General features: G+C 32.0%; 2 protein-coding genes across 2 annotated transcripts; both read right to left on the reverse strand.

Moving 5' to 3' along the window:
* Positions 1–2,898: 2,898 nt before the first annotated feature.
* LOC107850800 lies at positions 2,899–4,784 on the reverse strand. The gene is made up of 2 exons (XM_016695562.2): positions 4,266–4,784; positions 2,899–3,665 (listed from the first exon to the last, which is right to left on the reverse strand). Exons 1-2 carry the CDS (start codon positions 4,441–4,443, stop codon positions 3,004–3,006), a joined length of 840 nt encoding a protein of 279 aa, XP_016551048.1. The 5' UTR covers positions 4,444–4,784; the 3' UTR covers positions 2,899–3,003.
* A 1,423-nt stretch (positions 4,785–6,207) lies between these two features.
* LOC107850799 (protein ROH1) lies at positions 6,208–8,804 on the reverse strand. Its single transcript, XM_016695561.2, has one exon. It carries the CDS (start codon positions 7,718–7,720, stop codon positions 6,578–6,580), a length of 1,143 nt encoding a protein of 380 aa, XP_016551047.1. The 5' UTR covers positions 7,721–8,804; the 3' UTR covers positions 6,208–6,577.
* Positions 8,805–13,087: the final 4,283 nt, after the last annotated feature.

Raw genomic sequence — 13,087 nt, forward strand, 5'->3', positions numbered from 1 at the left:
GGGGGGGGAGTGTCGGGATAGGGGTAGGAAAAAAACTTAAATTTTTTTAAAATCAAATTAACAAACTTTAATTTTTTCTTTTTGGAGGGGTTGGATGGGTGATTGATTTTATAAGTGGTGTGAACATTGCAGCTTGTTTCACTACTACTTTGATTAAGAAAGTCATTTTCCTTAAGTTGAAGAAACTTACCTTTTCTAAGAAAATATTTTTTAAAATGTTTAGTCAAAGAACATGAGAAAATAGAAAAATATTTTCTACAAAAAAAATTTTTCCTTCATACCGAACACACCCTTTAGTGTTAAGGGCTTTTAAGGTTGTGTTAATCTTTCTATAAAGAGAATTTAAATCTAGGTTTCTCTGTTAAGAGAAGCGCCTGTTTGGATAAGCTAAAAAAAAGTGGTTTTTATAAAGTTCTTTAAAACTGCTTTTGAAAGTGCTCAAACTTATTTTAAAAATAAGCAGTTACGTGTTTGGATAAAAGTGTTGAAACCGAAAAAAAGTTGTTGATGTGTTTGTTAAACAAGTGTTGTTAAGCACTTTGGGTCAAAATGTCTGAAATACCCTTAAAGTAGTTAACAATATGTAGAGTTGATTATTATTAATTTTTATTTCTAAAATGATTCAAATTAAAATTAATATATATATATATATATTGTTAATATAATATTAATATTTCTAAAATGATTCAAATTAAAATTAATATATATATATATATATATATATATATATATATTGTTAATATAATATTAGAATTTAGTGTTTATATATCTATTAATTTTTATTTTTAAGACAAATTTTATGCAACCTTAGTTTTTCTCCCCCAATTTTGATAATATTGTACATAGTGATGCAATTTCATAATTAATGACTGAGAGATGTTTATCAATACAGTTGCAATTTCATATATACATTCATGAATGACTATTAAATTTGTGCACTGAAAAAAATCTTTTTTCTTGGTTAAAAGCGTTTAAATCATCAAACAAAATATATATGTTGTTAATCATTATAATTGCATTAATGGATAAATAGTTGGTCACAAATGATACTATTTGTTTGCTAAAATGACTTTTAATTGAAAAATATATTACACGTTGATTGAGTAATGACCATATCACTATTAAAACATTGTCAAATACGAATGTTACGTCGTCAAATATACATGAATTATTCACTAATCGTTCATGAAGTTGTATATCTTCAGTGAGTGTTCTCTATATATCTTGATTGGTGAATTTTTTCTCTTACAGAAATTCATATGTTGTACAATAATAATTGTCCAAATTTAAAAGAATATATTAAAGAAGGGAAATAATACATAAAAATCATATTTCATAAATTAGAAGTTTCATACAAAACAGGTACTAATATGACTAGAGTTAAGTTCGTCATAAATACAAAAAGTGAAAGTGTTTAATTAATACAATCATTAATGGATTATAAGCTAAAAAAAAAATCAAATGGACTGCAAGAGGGTAATTTTGGAATAAGTGAAATTTATAAGGGATACAAAAACTATTTACTTGGTCAACTTTCAATAGATTATAAGCTAAAAAAATATAAATAGGTAATGGCCAACTTCTAGTTTTTGACTTATAAAAATGTCAAAATTGACTTTTTTAAGCAATTTTTTAAATTGCCAAACACTCCTAAAATTCAAAAATAGTTTTAAGCTATTTTGACCAAATATAATCTAATCCAAACACCCTCAAGGTTACACACTACCAAAAAAAAAAAAAACAGAGAAGGTTACAAAAGATCATATTTCTTCCTAATTACTAGGTTGTTTGATTAGGAAATTATGGATCACAAATTGATGAAGTTTATGGCTGGATTGAGCGGAATTGTACTGGATATAATAATACAACTTCATGTTTTACCGTTGGTCATTGAATTTATATTTGAAAGTTGAGTAATTACCTCCTTTGGAGTCGTCGATGGCTGCTTCTCCCTTAATCGATTTTAGTTTTGTGCTGTGAGTATGGAAAATTTTTTGATAAGAAGCCCTACCCTCGAATGGCCCTACCGATGCGATTTCAGATTATTTCAATCTCTAATGCAAGTATCGAACATCAGATAGAAAGTAAAACAAGATTGAGTGATTGACCAAAATGACTCTTTATGAAAATTAATCAAAATTGAGTAATTTTATGTTTGAAAAAAATTAGTTTGATGAATTTTAAGAGTTCATTAACCTTCTACGTAAGTAACCCTATGTTCTTAGTTAAACACTAACCTATGGGCTAACTTTTAAGATTGAATGAACCTAAAATCTATCTCTGTTTTCATGGGATCACAACTAGACTCGCTCGTCATTGTTTTTCCTAGTATTGGGCCTCATGTTATTTCATCAAGGGAAAAATGACATAAACTAGCATCCTTAAGACTATAATTACAATAAATAGCAACACTTTCTCAAAATTACAACTTATAGCAAAAGTAGCAATATTTTACCCACTTCATAGTAATAGAAGAATATGTATTTTCCAGCTGTGCATATGTATTTATGAGTAATACATATATATTTGTATGTGTATTTATATAGCAATATTTTATTTAAATACAAAATACAATTTGCTACTTTTCGTAATTATGAAACTATTGCTATGAAAGTTATAATTAAGGCTACAGAATTGCTATTTTTGAAATTTTTCCTTTCATCAACTTTATAGTGGACTTGGCCTGTGTATGCCGGATTGTCTCCCTACATTGGTTCAAAATGAGTTGTCTTTTATATAGTCTTGAACAAACCTTACCCAAACGGCCAACTGTTGGACAAACCTCACTCGAATGGCCAACTCTATGGATTGAGTTAGACCTAAGTTCATTGTCATACTTTTCATAATCATTTCACATACTCAAACTGCTTTCTAGGTTCAACTGCAAACTTCACAAAATAATCCTCAAAAGTAGAACATCACTCTTCTTCTTTATTTTTTCTTTTTTCTTTTTACAATAAATGAATATTACATGTGAATATACATAATACAATGTTCTTTGTCTTATTCTTTTCTTTTTCTAGATTGATTCTTTTTTCTCATGAAATGAATAACAAAGACGACTAGAGATAAAATTACAGCTGAGCCTGCAATTACAGGAACACATATCTTGCTCCTTCCCTCAGGCAGTTTGTCCTCTTCCCTTCTCTTCTCTTCTTCTTTAATCCCATTTGCTTTTTCACAAACTTTATCATCTTTCTGTCTGTTTGGTTCTGCTTTTGGCTTTTCGGTTTCCCTTCGAGGAACTTCGTCTTTAGCACCCTGTTTTTCAACTTCTTCATGAGCTTTTGGGACATATGTTGGAAAACCTGCAAACTGCATTTCTGTTTCTTGGCTCACTTGTTCTTTCTGATATCCAGATTCTGGACTAGCTGATGAGAATTCTGCTTCCTCCACTTCTTGAATTCCAGTACCAAGAATCCCCGTCACTCTCTTTGGCATTGTAATAGTCAGAATGGAGGCTTCTTCGTTGAGATTGGTTTTAATTTGATCCAAGATTACCCCAACTGGAATCTTGAAAACTTTTGTAAATTTTCTAATTGCTACATCTTTCTTGATCACTTTTGACCCGATCGCTACAGTTTCTTGGACTGGCTTCTCACATGCTACCACCATTTTAGTGCCTTCTTCAATAATATCCATCTTTATGTTTCCTCGTGTATAACCTACACAAATATTTTCCACAATCAAATTAAAACAGCCAATGTCTCCTGTAAATAATACTCTGTAATATAGTAAGGCAAGAAACAATGAAGAGATATTTATCGACTATCGTATTCAGATTTCAGTATGACAAAAGTCGTGTTCGATGGAAGATGTTATCCTTAAAAATATTTTTCAGTGGTCTCGTCTTTTTCGAGAATGGTAACTTTTTTGATCTATCATAATATTTCGAGTACTGAAAATTAATGATAATGTGTAAGTGTTAGTTGGAGCAAGTAATAAGTTAAAAGTTAAAATTGCTGCAAAGAAAAGTAGTCATTTTCAATCCTAATAAAATTATGATAGTAACTTAAAAGAGGCAGAACCATGATTTCAACTCATACTTTATGGATTTTGGATTTTAAAAGAATGACTTGAAAATAACTAGGTCACAAATTTAGTATGTCTACATAATTTATGAAATTTTAACCCAAATACACTATTTAACCAAAAGCTGCCGAGTTCAAAAAATCCAATATCCGGGCTTCTACCTCTGCCCCTGTAGTGACCAAATACCAGGAAATGACTTTCTCATCGAATGTGTCAAACATACTAGAAATAACCTTTCAAATAAGCAGTGAGGATGAACATAGTGTCTGTTTCCGTAGACAGGAAAAAAAGGCCAGCTCGATCTCTCAGAAACTGAGGCAATTCATTAGAGGCAAATTCATCTGCAACTCTTGTTACCTTGGATCCCCAATCCATTTTTTGGTGATTGTTGGGGAAGACTTGATTGAGCATCTTAAAATACGAATATAAAGTCAAGATCTAACAAAAGCATATGCTAAACATGAGAGAAAAGCACACATATGCTTTGCTTCATACCCAACTATACTTTGATGTGAGGTCACATGGACGGAAATCTGTCTACAATGTTTTGTCTAGGTTCGCCTTCAAAGTGAAGACATTTTCCCTGATTCCAAGCACACGAATACATTGTTAAATGTTGAAATTGGGTCCTGATTTAGAACGACCAATGGTTTAACGAATTTAACTTATATTCACTTACGATGTAAACGATATTTACACTAGCAAGGTATTTAACATGCTGTTTGTTCACAATAATGTAAGCAAAAAGGCATTTAATAAACCATACCAGCTGAGATTGAGATGTAGCTCAAAACAAAAACGTACAAAACCGTGTTAAATATAAAATATGCTCTATGAAGTAAATAATCAAAAAAAGGGAAAGCAAGAACATGAAGGCATACTAGTGATATTAGTCATTACCTGTAGATGCATTTCTTTGACTAGAATTAACTTTGTGGGCTACCACTATCGAAACCTTTGACTCAGTCAACGAGAAAGACACCGCTTTGACCAAAATCTTGAGACCACAACCTCTATACAACTCACATGATGAGAATTGTTTAATATTAACCTGAAAGACGAGAAAATTTCAAGTAGGAAACAGGAACTTCTTCAGATGGTCATTGGTCAAGAAAACCTTTTAAAAAGTCATTAACAAAGTTCTGTTATTGACTTTAATAAGTCATTAACAAAGCTCTGCTATTGACCGGAGAGACGGTCAATGACAAAGCAACCACTCATGACGGAAAAAAAAAAAGAACCACTATTCTAGAGATCAACATCCTGGCACTTGAAAGGGTAATTTTTGCGTAAGCAGGAAATGAGAACTAAATAAGGAAAGTGTCATCCTATGCAATAGGAAAAAAAATGGCTGTGACCACCAGGCTGTGAATGCAAAGAGAACAAACTTGTGCAATGAATAATCAAAAATCATATGAAAACTACTACAAAAACAACATACCCAATGTAGTTCCACAAAGTGCGGTCTAAGAAGGGTAGAGTGTATATAGGTCTAAGGAGGGTAGAGTGTATATAGACCATAACCCGGTGCACTAAAGATCTTGTTACGCGCACGGGGTCTGGAAAAGGGCTGAACCATAAGGATTTATTGCATGCAGTCTTATCCTGCATTTTTACAAGAGGTTGTTTCCACAGCTTGAACCCGTGACTCTCCAGGTCATATGGAGGCAACTTTACCAGTTACTCTAAAACTCCCCTTCCCCTACCTCAGAGCCTTAGAGGTAGAGAGGAAAAAATCATATGAAAACTACATGGAGAAAATGCCCAAAATACAACAGCTAACACCATGACAGAAAGGAAAAGGAGAAACTTTACTTGGCGTGATCATTTTTTTTTTTTTAACTTGGTAACTTTGTGTATTATATCACACAGTACATGGGTTGTACTGAAACCTTTATATACAAGAGTACTCCTAAACCCACTGCTCTATGTCTAAATTGAGTCTAGAACATCAATTATAGAGACAATATCATTAGAATATCTAAATTGGCATGATCATTTAAATACTTTTTTTTTTTTAAATCCCAAAGTAGAAGAGAAATAAAGTTAAAATAAGAGATTCTTTGTATGGATGGTTAATCATTGCCAGCTAAACAACTTTTGCACACATTACAAGTGGAGAGATGGTAACTTGGAGACTAATTTCCTTCTTGCTGATTCATAGAATGCAAGAGCTTCAATAAATGCATCAGGCATTGATATATATCACCAATTACAGTATCATAAGCAAAATGTTGAAATGAAACTCAGTAAAAGACAACTGAGTAATTTGAATACAAACTCAAACAAGATGAACACCACAACATGGACCAGAGATCCAACTACTTCCATTTCTTTACATAGTACATAGTGCTAAATACACGACTTTACCTTGTTAAACTATTTTGGACATTGCACCATTTCACCCGCCCTCTTCTTCTCATCTAACAAAGGGAGGACGGAGAGCATAATCTGCTCTCTTCTAAACAATGGTTGCAGACACACATACACTCGACTACTACAACTCTAAATGGAATCTTGATTACCTATGTCACTTGTGGATCCCTCATCCGATAGAGTCGAGCCCTTCAGTCCTGCTTCGAACAATCCTATGAAACACTTCTCTAACCTGGAGCTCCAAAGGGCCTAATCCATCTTTTAGGCCATAGTACACTTGCCCAAGCTCCTGAACTCTTTGCTTCATTTCCCCTTCCTTTTCCTTTGAAAGGGGAAAGTGAATGGTATCAGTCAATTCATTCATGTGGTGTGCACATTTCTCAATCTTACTGATCTCCCTCAACAATCCACAAGCATTTCTACGCTCCCTCTTCCTTGACTCATCCAGAATCCTCTCATGGAGGGAGAGCAATGGAGCAGCCCAAATGAATTGCCTAGTAACATGAAAATGTGTTTGAAGGCCACGATCTTGGCAAGGAATTGCAGCCACAAGCGTCCACATTACAAAGTAAAGCACATAGCTCATTGTAAAAACAGCTACAGCTAATCCATTAGTGGCAATAATTTCATTAGCTTTCGGAGCAACTAAGTTTTGACCAAATGCTTGAAGTTGCTTAGCAGCAGACCAATTCCGTGATACACTCCATGACAATGATCGGAATTGGCCTAACGAATTATGATCCTTCTGAGCATTGTTTCGTCCAAATGATCTGTTTCTATGAGCAAAACCTGAATTACTCTCTTTTTCATCAAGCATTCCAATTGCCAAATCAATCAAAGCTTTCATAGAACGACGGATTTGTCCTTCCCCAATACTCCTTTGGTTATCCAACGCATAATAAACAATCTCCAACTGCTTCTGCCATTGCCTGATCAACTCAATCCCATCACGTATCGCGTTACACACATCTAAAGCTTTCACACTCCTTTCAAAATACTCCATCACGTAACGATCCGCAGCAGATTTATTCAAGAACCCCTTATTCTTACACACAATGGACTTAAACTGTTCTTGGCAAGAAAGGAACACATCCAATAGTTTATGAATCCATGGAATCGAAAGTAACTGATCAGAGTCTGCAGCTGCCAAATCATTGAAACCCTCAGCTACTTGCCTTTGAAATGCTTCAAGTTCAAGTTCTTGGCTAGTTCCTTCATGAGCAGATTCCATCGAATGTACTTGATGATCACGACGTAAGCTTAAAACGGATCGCCCAAAAGCAGATGCCCCTTGATAATCTGTAGCTGGCATTTCTTGAATTTTTTACACGAAACAAATAAATAGCCCAAAATCTCCAAATTTAGATCAAAATCCAAACCCCAGATGGGAAAACAGCTAAAAATCGAAACTTTGAAACAGAAATTAGTGGTAACCCCACGAAAATTCCGCACTATAGCAATCTAATTATGATCAAGAATTTGATGGAAATGATTCGGAATTCACCAAATTCAAGCACCACAAAAATCTATAAAGCTCGCATTTCTTTTACATAAATAAACAATCAAATACCCTAGAAATCTTGAAATTTCAAACCAAAATTTTCTAAAAAAAAAAAAGTGGAATTTAGATAAAATTCCGATAACCCAGATGGAAAAACAGATAAAAATTGAAATTTTGAAAATGGAAATTAGTGGGAAACCCACAAAAAATCCGCATTAAAACAATCTAATTATGATCAAGAACGATGGGATTTATTCGGAATTCACAAAATTCAGCTGGCATTTTTGGAATTTCAGTCCAAAAGTTTCTTTAAAAAGTGGAATTTTATATCAAATTCTAAAAACCCATATGAAAAAATAGCTAAAAATCAAAACATTCAAAAGGGAATTAGCAGCAAACCCACAAAAATTATGCACTACAACAATCGAATTATGATCAAGATTGATCGAAATGATTTGGTCAGCCCAATGCACTAACTCCCGTTGTACACGGGTCTGGGAAAGGGTCGTACCCTATTTCACGCAGACTTAAGATTTGAAATGCACAAAATTCAAGAACCCAAAAACGAACTCTAAATTATTAAGGCTATGAAATCTTCACCATCACTAAAACGAGAGGAAAAAAGTTATACAAGATTGATGAATTGTTGAGTGGAGAAGGGAAAGGGAAAATGAAAAAAGGGGAAGGAGAAAGAGAAAGGTAAGGGGGATGTTTTGTTGGAATTGGAACCCTAAAAAAGGGGGAGCTTATATTGTGGTTGATTTGGACCGCGTATATTGATTGGTTTGTTGGCCAGAAAAGAGAAAAAGGGTTACGAAAGAGAAATTGGCGCACTCGACATGATAAAGTAACCACTGAAATCCTACTCTATAATTCGGAAATTAAGGGTTCGGTTGGCCTAAGGAATAATTTCAAATGCTAGTCGCAAAATAAAATATAGGATTATTTTAGGAAAAAGGTTCATATATACTATTGAATTATTAGAAATGATTTATTTATATCATATGTCAAAAATTTAGCTCATTTATACATCGTCATTACAAAACAGGTTCATTTATGTCATTACTTGTTAACAGTGATTTTTTGAAAAACAATTTTGTCACATATCATCTTACTAGAGGTCCACATCTTAATTAAAATAATGAAAAAATACTCAAATATGTCATCAAACTATAAAAAATAACTCATTTATGTCATCCGTTAAAAGTTTATCTCGTTTATACCATTATCGTCACAAAACAGGTTCATCCTTTCCATTACTTGTCAACAGTGGTTTTTAAAAAACAGCTTTGCCATGCGTCATCTTACTAGAGGTGCACGTAACTAATTAAAATTATGTGATTGTCCCAATTAAGTTAACTAAACCGCTAAATATATTTCGAGATATTTTTAAGTCAAGCTCTAATAACGGTAAAACAAGCGGGGCCTAAAATATTCTTTTGCCAAGCCTTACAAACCTCAAAATGACTAGTTAATTATTCTCTGTTGCATACATTTTGGTCGATTTAATGTTTATGCTTCAGAAATTTTTCATTGAGTGCTATGATGAGTGATTTTCCTCAAAGATTCAAGGCACTGACTAGTATTAATTGATAATGTGGACCTCTAGTAAGACGACGTGTGGCAAAACAGTTTTAAAAAACCGCCATTAACAAGTACTGGCAAGTATGAACCTGTTTTGTAACGACGATGATATAAACGAGCCAAACTTTTAACGGATGACATAAATAAGTCATTTTTGATAGTTCGATGACATATTTGAGCCTTTTCTTTTTATTTTAATTAATGATGTGGACCTTTAGTAAGACGACATGTGAAAAAACTGTTTTTGAAAATCCGTCGTTAACAAGTAATGGCATAGATGAATATGTTTTGTAATGAGATGGCATAAATGAACCAAACTTTTAGCTAATAGCATAAATGAACCATTTCTGATAGTTCGATGGCATGTTTGAGAATTTTTTTATTATTTTATTGTATGTTTGGTTGGAGGTATTAGTTACTCAAAGATTATTTATCCAATCATTTATGTCTTAGTGATGGGACAACTAATCTCGGAATAACTTATTTCTAATTAAACAACTCCTAAGGGCTAGTTTGGTACCATCAATAAGGGATAATTAATTTTGAAAGTAATTTTAGAATGAATTTATCTCATATTTAGTTGGGATAAAATATATGGGATAACTCATTTTGGGAGTAATTATCCTGAATTATAGTATTATTTTAATCTCATTTTAAGGATGAGATAGCTAATTTCGAAATAGCTTGTTTCACGATTAAAACCCCTAAATTTGGTAGTACCAAACTACAGCGTTAAAGAAATTGTTCTACAACAGTTAGTCGTCCATCCTTATCCATTTTTCCTTTTATAAGTTTTTTAGGGCTACTAAACATTATATGCTGATAATAATCAAACAACAAAGAAAAAAGATATGAGAATTAACTCTCAAGCTATTGAAATTCTGGCAATAATGGGCTAAAATCCTTACCTCCTAATTGGTTTCAACAACTCAAAAATAACCCTAGTCTAAGAGATCAAAGAAAATCAAGCTAACCACAAATGGGCAAACTTCGGCTAATCAAACCAAGAAGTTCATCGATAATTTCAAAATTTCATCACTACTTATTACTCACTAATTTCTTGTAAGGGAATTCATTAAGAAGAAACTACAAGTTTAAAGGTTCAATATTCAATATAATCTACCTTCCAAAGTGAAAAAGGTCATATTTATAATAAGGAAATAAAGAAGACAATGACTTTTTACAATATTATCCTTACTAAGACAAGGTCTTGTTTGGTTGCCATTTTTGTAAATTTCTTGAATTTAAGGACTAGCTACTTGTATGGATGACATCTTTTCTTCCTACACGTTATTCCTAAGCTTCTCTCTTCATGAACATTGTACGTGTCGTCTATGCTAGTGTCATCCACTCCTTCTTGAAAACAATTTGTCCTCAAATTCAAAATTTGAAAACACATACAAGGACAAACAACAAAAATATGCTCAAAGCATGAGGGTTAGAAACAATATCACAGTTCCAAGAAGGAACAAAATTGAAATACAACCAATTATTCATTACTTTCAACAAAAGGAACTTATTATATATGGTGCAAAGGTTTTGATTATGATAAACATCAAGAGACAAGGAAAACATAAAGGTCTTTGTGGCATCAAAATTTTCAAAAGGTGCTATCACATGGAGCCATAAGGCATAATTGTTTTATTGCCTCACAAAAAATCGTACCAAAAGTGGTACAATCACCCACAAGAGTTTATCTGAGTCAAAGAAGTGCAAAACCTATATAACTCTACCTCTATGGTAAATGAATCCAATACCAACATGGCTATCATCATAAACAAAAAGGTAATAGAGAGAGGTGCTACTATCTTGAACCTCATCGTAAACAAAGATTTAATAGAGAGAGGTTCTACTATCTTGAACCTCATCTAGGGTATTCCAAGGGTTAAGGGTACGATAGAGAAGAAGAAGAAGAAGCGTTAACATAAAGACATTTTCTCTATCAAACACTTTACAAGAGTCCAATTAGAAAATCTGAATGATCCAACTCTATAAAGGTGATAAAAGGGTTTCAATAGCCATGGACTCTCTCATAATTGAACAAGCAACTTAGCATCCGCTAGTTGGGGCCCATACTTTTCAAGCACAAATGTGTCAAACAATAATGCAAGTATATCTACAAGTCCTAAGATAGTCAATGACATATTTGCCTTGGAGTTCACAAGAAAGAGACCACATATAAGCAATGAGTCATCATAGGAAAATAAGTAATAAGGAAAGGAATAAAGGGCATTCAACTCATCTTGAGGATTCTCAATTAGAAATACACACCTTAAAGCTTGAATATTAACAAGAAAGTATTCACAATTTGATACACAAGATGATAAGATAAGTTATTTCAAGTACACTTTATTTTCCTTAACTAATCTCTCGGAGGGGGTGTTTTAACATATTGAGTCATGTCACTTGAGATGTTGAGAGAACTATAAGACAAATTCCCTATCTTGATTATTCTTGGCATACCCCTAAAGGTCCATCCTAACACCCTGACTTGTCCATCCACGTGAGTGTGACAAGGAGTAGGACACACAAATTGGGTAGTAAGTATGTACATTGGACTTTTCTCTAAATTACAAGCATAGTCAGCATCCACAACTTAGAGCTCACACAATTTAATAATAAAAGAAATAAATCATGAATGGATCTTGGAGACTTCAATCCTCTAATGTTAGGGCTGGATTACTCATTTTTAAGATCCTACTTTTCTATATTATAGAAGAGCTAGTTTCAACCAGCTCTTTATTATTTACCATTTTATCCTTAATTTCTTTGTAATTTACTATATTACCCCTAATTAATTATTATAAGTCATTTATATATTAGAATTAATAATATTTTTTATTATATTAAATCTAATTAATTATTATAAGTCATTTATATATTAGAATTAATAATATGTAATTAAAAAAGTAGATATTTATGACGTTTGTTTCAGTTGCTTTAACCGTGATTTTACTATATCATCCCTAATTAATTATTATAAGTCATTTATGTATTAAAAAATTAATAATATTTAATTAAAAAATAGATGACATGTTTGCCTATATTAACCCTAATTGTTCAGTGATTTATTATATTACCCCTAATTAACTATTATAAGTCATTTATATATTAAAATTAATTAATTATTAGAAGTCATTTATAAATTAGAATAATAATATTTAATTAAAAAATAGATATTTATGACGTTTGTTTCAGCTGCTTTAACCGTGATTTTACTATATCATTCCTAATTAATTATTATAAGTCATTTATATATTAAAAATTAATAATATTAAATTAAAAAACCAGCTACTTCGTCATTTACTATACTATCTCTGATTGCTCCATGATTTACTATATTACCCTTAATTAATTATTATAAGTCATTTATATATTAGAATTAATACTATTTTTTTTATTATATTATCCCTAATTAATTATTATAAGTTATTTATATATTAGAATTAATAATATTTAATTAAAAATAGATATTTATGATGTTTGTTTTAGCTACTTTAACCGTGATTTTACTATATCATCCCTAGTTAATTATTATAAGTCATTTATGTATTAAAAAATTAATAATATTTAATTAAAAAAAATAGATGACAT

Source organism: Capsicum annuum, chromosome 12 (assembly GCF_002878395.1).
Source record: "Capsicum annuum cultivar UCD-10X-F1 chromosome 12, UCD10Xv1.1, whole genome shotgun sequence".
Lineage (NCBI taxonomy): Eukaryota > Viridiplantae > Streptophyta > Magnoliopsida > Solanales > Solanaceae > Capsicum > Capsicum annuum.